At 46.1% G+C, this 7,500-nt stretch overlaps 1 protein-coding gene across 1 annotated transcript in view; it reads right to left on the reverse strand.

Moving 5' to 3' along the window:
* Positions 1-7,500, reverse strand: part of kcnt1a (potassium sodium-activated channel subfamily T member 1a) — a gene marked incomplete at both ends in the record, with an annotated part of 56,046 nt that overhangs the window by 7,142 nt on the left and 41,404 nt on the right. The window contains 8 exons of the mRNA XM_084442544.1: positions 831-1,003; positions 1,241-1,346; positions 2,804-3,023; positions 3,121-3,344; positions 3,559-3,708; positions 5,924-6,032; positions 6,866-6,974; positions 7,106-7,169. Coding sequence (XP_084298670.1) covers positions 831-1,003; positions 1,241-1,346; positions 2,804-3,023; positions 3,121-3,344; positions 3,559-3,708; positions 5,924-6,032; positions 6,866-6,974; positions 7,106-7,169 — 1,155 coding nt within the window. The remainder of the gene's footprint in view (positions 1-830; positions 1,004-1,240; positions 1,347-2,803; positions 3,024-3,120; positions 3,345-3,558; positions 3,709-5,923; positions 6,033-6,865; positions 6,975-7,105; positions 7,170-7,500) is intronic.

The raw sequence follows: 7,500 nt of genomic DNA on the forward strand, positions 1-7,500 counted from the left end.
AGGATTTATGTCTCAGCAGGATCTGGAAAAACTTGCCCATGCGTTTATCTTCAGTAGACTCGACTACTGTAACGGTGTGTTTACAGGTCTCTCTAAAAATTCGATGAGACAGCTGATTCAGGAACGCTGCTCGACTAAGAAAGTGGATCACATCACTCCAGTTCTGAGGTCCTTACACTGGCTTCCCGTCTGTCAAAGAATTGACTTGCTGCTGTTGGTTTATAAAGCACTGAATGGTTTAGGGCCAAAATATATTTCTGATCTGCTGCTGCGTTATGAACCATCCAGACCTCTCAGGTCGTCTGGCACAGGTGTGCTTTCTGTCCCCAGAGTTAAAACAAAACATGGAGAAGCAGCGTTCAGTTTTTATGTTCCACATATCTGGAACAAACTTCCAGAAAACTGCAGGTTGCTGCAACTCTCAGTTCTTTTAGATCAAGACGGACGACTTTTCTTTTTGCCGCTGCTTTTTATTAAATCAAATAATTATTCATTCATACACTGCACTGTAACTTTTATTCCTGTATTTTATTTTTCCAGCATTTTGTTTCAAATGTGTCCTTTTTTTGCATTTCGTTTCATATGACCTTTAATGTGTTTCTTGTTACTTTGTCTTGATGCTTTTACTGTAATGTCTCATGTAAAGCACTTGGAATTGCCTTGTTGCTGAAATGTGCTACACAAATAAACTTGCCTTGCCTGAGTGGTTCTGCTAGCACGTGTGCCTGCGTTAGGGCTTGCGTGCATGCATGCGTGTGTGTGCATGTGTGCTTATGTGTGTAGTGTACGTGTGTGTACGTGTGTGTGTGTGTGTGTGTGTGGTGACTCACGGGTTGTCCAGTAGTAGGACGATGGGGTTGAGCTCCTTGCGGGGCCTGTAGTAGGCTCTGAGCGGTACCACAAAGTTATACAGGCCGTTACCGGCCGTCTCCGCCGACACAATGATCAGCTTGTTCCTGAAGCCGTACGCCTTCGCGTCCTCAAAACTGTTGTGTCTGCAACCCTGGGGAGACAGAGGTGACAGAAACTATTAGTTTCAAATGTCCATTCTGTATGCGTGTGTGTGTGTGTGTGTGTGTGTACACTGTATATGTTTGTTTGTGTTTGTTTGTTTGTTTGTTTGTTTGTTTGTTTGTTTGTTTGTTTGTTTGTTTGTTTGTTTGTTTGTGTGTGTGTGTGTGTGTGTGTGTTTGTGCGTGTGTGTGTGTGTGTGTGTGTGTGTGTGTGTGCGCGTTCTTGCCTGGTCAAGCCGTAGGCAGCAGAAGGGGGCTTTCTGTGCCAGTAGGTGACACAGGGTGGGGGAGCTCCCAATGTAGGGGGAATTAAGGGGGTAACCTTTCACATACCTGGCAACACAATACACACCACTTGATTACTTGACATTTTCTAATTAAAATTTTAACAGTTAGAGCAGCTGATCAATATGTTCCACAAGAGGGCGTCATCATTCCTTGTGTAACGTGCACTAGAGGTCTGCAAGCCCAACGGGGCCCCACCACGGACAGATTAGGGCCGGATTAGGGCCGGGCTCGGGACGATATTTTAATGCATACAGTAGTTAGGGTTCAGTTTGGGATCGGCCTCTGTGACACAGACACGTGAGATGTAGCGTTCCGGCGCGCAAGATGTGAAAATTAGTGGAGCAGATAAGCATAATAATTGTGCATTTTGTGATAAAAGCATGACATTTGGTACAATTATACTGTAGCCAAGGAAGAGCGAGAAGGCTTCAACTCAACTTCAGCTGCTTCTTAGTTGCATCCATCATTTGGACTTTCAGAAATGAGAAGAGGTAAGAAATCTACTCACCTAGGGAACTGTACTTTGTCAATACAGTAATCTACAGTAGTGTTACTGCATAATATTTGACTGTACTTGTATCTTTTGCAGAACTGAGAGTTTACTGTACTATGGCGAGGTAGGAGAGACTGAAGGAGGAACTGAAGACAGGATGCAGTCAATTTCTTTCTTTTTTTATTCATTATTATTATTATTTTTACATGTTTTACCCTATAGGCCTATTTTCTATTGTTTGTTCTGTACAAATCATTAGAATTTAGAATCATAAAGAAATATTTTTGTTGTTACTATATTTGTGTGTCGTTTTATATTTCAGTATAAAAACATTATACGGTAAAATTTTACATACAACGGGAGGAAGTGTAACACTGAACATGCAAAGGCATAATTCTCCTGATAAACCAATGTTTTACATTCATACTACTAGTGTTTTCCATTCAGCACATCTGTGTTCAATTGGTGCTTACAGTAGAAGTGTCTACTCATAGCTGTGTGTCATCTGAACAGAGGTACTGTAAAGGCCAAGTGTCATTTTGCAGGAGATGTGTTGGATTTTGCATTTTGTGTGTGTTTTGTGCTTTGTGTGTATAGGAAATAAAGTTCTCTCTCAAAAACAATTGAGAAAAACTGTAAACGTCTTTGTAACTTGAAGAGCCAGCTTGCATAATTCAGCGACAATACAGTATGTAAGTTATGCTGTGAGGGTAAATACGATGCCGGGAGACAGTTTACACCCACACTCCCAAATGAGGCCAGCGAAGAACATTCTGTGTTGCTGGTTGTCCAAAACCTTTACACATTTTATAAATTGTTGCAACAGGGGCAAACTCTAGTCTGCAAAGATGCAGTTTTCAGAGAGGAGCATTCACTGATCCATCTTGATTAATCATAGCAACACTACATATTGGACTTTTAAGTAATTTAAGTTGCCAAAGCCATTTACAGCTCTCTCTCTCTCTCTCTCTCCCACTCACTGAAACACACACACAACATCCCTACTCACTCAGTTAAGGCGGAGCCTTTCTCGTGTGAGAAAGTGCCATCGTCCTCCGATTGGTCACTGAGCAGGTCACACGGCAGGATGGAGGAGGAGTCGGCAATCTCCAGGACGGGGGCGATGCTCGGCCGCCGTCTCTCCTCACTGCCGTTCACCGTGGGCGGAGCCAACTTAGAACCAGAGCGTTTGGGCGGGCTGGTGTTCTGGAGATCCATGGCAACGGTACCTGCAGAGCACATCAAACGTTCTAAAGCCCTCCCCTTTTCCTAGAGCGAATCTGACGAAGGGTCCATCTCCAGGGGAAGCTCCGCCCCCAGTCTCACCCATGCCGGCGATGATGCTATGCATGGGGAGGCGGGAGGGTCCCTCGTAGCCCCGCCCCTTCCTCTCCGCCCCCTCCTGGTTGAAGGTGAAGGCGGAGTTCTCCTCCTTGGTGATGTTGATGTAGTAGCAGGTGTCGGCCGCCGCCATGATGTGGCGCGGCCCGGGGTTCAACAGGATGCTCTTGTTCTCCTCGCACTTCACCCCGATCAGACACACGCCGTACCTGCGCGCACACGCCAAGCACGCGTCGCACGTGTCAATGACACGGTGGCGTTACCAGGACAACATGAGGCGAACACACAAACGTCAGCAGCACTGTGCTATTCAAAAAGGAATGGAATAGTAGTGACAGTACTATTGTACTTTTACACGTGTCTGTGGAGATTCTGTGATGTCATTTGAGAGGTCAACGTCGTGGGCGTGGCCGGTCTACTCACTTCTTGTGGGCGTGGAAGGCGGCGAACGTGAAGCTCTTCCCGTCGTACTCGCCGAAGAACTTGCTGTCGCACAAGCGGATGTGGTAGACCTCGTTGCCGGAGCAACAGCCGTACATCCGCTGCCACTGCTTCGGAGACTGTTGCCCCTCCCTGACGATGGCGCCATGGCGACACAGCAAACAGACACGCCCCCGATCAATAAACCCCCGCCCTCGTTTTCAAAAAAGCTTTCACGTGTCCCCCGGTGAGCGTCTGCCTCCCGAAACATCACACACACGCACGCACGCACGCACACACACATGCACACGCACATACTCCTCGCCTCTCCCAAGTGGCGAGCAAACACCAAGCAATCTCCCAGCAACATCGGCAGAAACTTTTTATGAACTCCGAATGTGCCGTCGCCCACACACACTTCATCTATCAGCGTTCCTGCTCTGACCGGACCTGGGTCATTAGCTCCAGTAATGACCTCCTACAGTACCATCCGAATCCCCAGATACCCCCCGAATAGAAAGATGGCTCACACACACACACACGCACACACACACACACACACACACACACACACACACAGACACACACACACACAGCGGAGATGAGCACAGACGCGCTTCCAGGAGAAGCAGGATCTGAGCAGGTTCATTACACTACATGACTGATAATCTCTCCAGAACGGCCTTCTGGGGCTCCTCTGACTGGGTTAGTGTTTCCGTTCCAATCTCAACTTTATATTTTATTCATGTCGTAATTTTGTAGAGAAACTCTGTAGAGACTTATGCCGCAACGCAGCCCCGGTACAAAAATGTGATTTGCAAATTAGCATCGCCTCCCAGGTGTAATGTAGGTTTCGGTGTTGTGCAGTAGAAGTTCTTGGGTCTACGTGCATCAGTCCTGAAGCACAAATATGGCAAAAGACATTTACTGTTATCGTTCAACTACCAGAACTGTAGATGGTGCCGTGTATAATTCCAGCCAACACTATTTGGTGTTCCTCCATCTTAATGGTGTGTTTCCAAAGACATATTACTGAACAGGCCGACCGGGCCCAGGCCCAGGGGCCCAAGAGCTCCGGGGGCCCTTTGCATTTCTTTTCTCATAGTCAAATGGCTTAGTCACTTATGTCAACAACAGAGCCCCAAAAATCCTGCTGAAAAACTGAAGCAATAGCCTAAATATACACTTTGAAGATGTCATAAGAACGAAATCATCATGATACGTGAGTGTTTATCCCCTCAGTGATCTATAGGACTTTATTAAGAGGGGCTGGGTACTAAGAGTGGGCCTTTCAACTCTTTTGGGGAGAAATCCAAAAAGCAACCCCAGAGTTCAGGTCATTCGAGTCAAAACCGGGCTGGGAAAAGCTGCTATTGTGCTCCTAGATTCAATTAGATAGATAAATTACAGTAATGATCCCACTAGGGGGAAATTTGGCGTTTCAGCAGTGGAAAAAGGTTACAGCAAGGTTGGAAATGCAGTTACAGAATATGCATAGTAGGCTAGAGCATGGGATGAGCCTTAAGAGATCTTCAATTTGGACGCCCTCTCATTGGGCAAATGCAAAGATGTGATAAATTAATTTGAAGTCGTGGTCTCTGCATGTTTATCTGCTTGAATGTGTAAAATGTATTTATGTATGATATATTTGTATTGTTTTATAATTTTTTATTAAATAAATTAAATGTTATTATTAAAACTATAAAAATGTTAGACTTGTTGTATAAATGTTAAACCTTGTATAAATATATAAACTTTGTATAAATGTAATATATTTATACAATATATTTATCGTCCTCTGCTCCTTTCCTGGCTGCGATCGTTATTCTGACATTTGAAAGCGCTCGCTTGTCTAAGTGTGTTGTCCTGTGTTTCCTGCTGCGTTCCTACTGGCGGCGGTGGTGGCCCACTGTGAGGCTAAACATCGATTCCTTCCCCCGTGCGGTTTCCTTCTCTGTCATTCTGATCCCAGACGAGGAGCAGCCAGCTCTCACACTGAGAAGCCCCGTTGATCACCGCTGAGCTGCTGCTCTGTAACACAGGGAACTAACTTCGGCTGCTGAATAGCTGTCCGCTACTCTGAAGGAGAGGGGTGTCGGCCCGGAGTACCCTGCTGTGTGGACTCTGCTGGGTCTGTGACCTATATACAGTACCTATGACTGAGAGTAAGACTTGATCATTTAGACAGTATGTCTTACTGTCTAAGACGAGGCCTGAGACTAGAAGCATTTACTGGTCACTGCTTACAAACCATCATCTATCAATGACGATAAAGGCTGACAAAGGATTGGTAGAATAAAGTGTTGCCCAACAGTATGAATGTCATGTGTGTCTGACCGCAGAGCCCTGGGTGTGGGTCAATGCTCACTGTCCTCTGGAGGTGTGCACCAGCAGGGTGACCAGGGTGGAGGTGGCTGGACACACGCAGTTCAGAGCCAGCATGGCGTACTTGAACTCCTCCTCACACACCACATGATCTGGGACAGGAAACAGGAAGAGAGAATCAGGACAGGACATTATTCCGACGAGACTGTACAGTTGAAAGCGCTCGCTCGTCTAAGCCTTTGTTATCAGTTTAGGTATGTCAAATTAGTGATTTGTCAAAGGAAATAGAGGAGGAAAGGAAGGAAGGAAGGAAGGAAGGAAGGAAGGAAGGAAGGAAGGAAGGAAGGAAGGAAGGAAGGAAGGAAGGAAGGAAGGAAGGAAGCTAGAAAGGATGCATTATTAGTATCCCAACAAGGGATTATTAGTATTACTAGTATCCCAACAAGTATCCCAACAAGGGTCTGGGTGGCAGCAGGAGCTGTCCATGGTGCTGAAAGCAGAAGGCTACAGGATGTACTGTAGTGAAACGAACGGCAGGCGTTTTAGAACATGAGTGGGAGAGGAATGCTCAGTCATCACAGTGAAGCTGTAGACAGATCCTTGTATTAAAGACCCTTTTGCGATACAGTCTGGACTTCTAGCCGCACAGAACCACTTCAGTGGGCGGGAGTAATTGCCTTTACTCCTTTAGCCAATCATTGTAACAAAATCTTTGCCAAATCCAGTTGGAAGAACGGCGAAAACGTCTTTTATTCCGAGAACTAGACTAGACTAGACTCCGCTAGTACATACTTCCGTTCTTCTTTTATGGGTTAGGGTTAGGGTTAACCCTAACCCTAACCCTAGGACACAGTCCCTGATTGGCCCGGTTAAGATGTAATTTCTGGAAATCGATGTGGATGGGGAGAGGAATGTGAGCCCGCGTGATCAGGACGGTGACGCCAGCCTGGTAGACGGAGAGGGTCTAGAAAAAAAAAAAACTCACCGGCGAATTTGACGTGGAACTTGTTCTCTGGTTTGAGGATCTGGACGTAGAGGGGGCAGTTTGGGGCGAAGTCCTTCACCGCCCAGGCTCTCAGAATGGTCTGGTGGTCCTGAAGAGAACCACGCGTTCCGTCATCACTCACAGCTGACCAACGCTATCATCAGTGGGAGTTTAATTACAGCAGTTCCTTATTTAATTCATTGATTAGTTGGTTCATTGATTGGCCAGAGTGGGTCTTACTGCAGCCATGCGGTCCGCCTCGTTCCGACTGCTCAGGATGAAACAAGCCTCTGCATCATCCAGCCTGCCGGAGAGAGAGGGAATAGCCAATCAGACAGGACCAGAAGGAGCGTTTTGGCCAATCACAAAAGGGCAGAGAGGACATTAATCAAACCAGAAAGAGTAAACAATGCATTGGCAAATCAGAGATCAATAGAAGGAACAGTCATCCAATCAGGAACAAGCATACACATAACTGATCTAATGAAAGGAGGTTAAATAGAAGAAAGAATGCAGAGATGTAGAGAAATGCACGCGTGCCGACTATCAGAAGCTCTGCTTATCTGCATTGAGTGGAAACAGCTAGCGGAGAGAAGGGGAGGAGAGAGGAGAGGAGGAGACAGTAAAGGAGAAAA

This window comes from Borostomias antarcticus (genome assembly GCF_949987555.1).
Source record: "Borostomias antarcticus genome assembly, chromosome: 8".
Lineage (NCBI taxonomy): Eukaryota > Metazoa > Chordata > Actinopteri > Stomiiformes > Stomiidae > Borostomias > Borostomias antarcticus.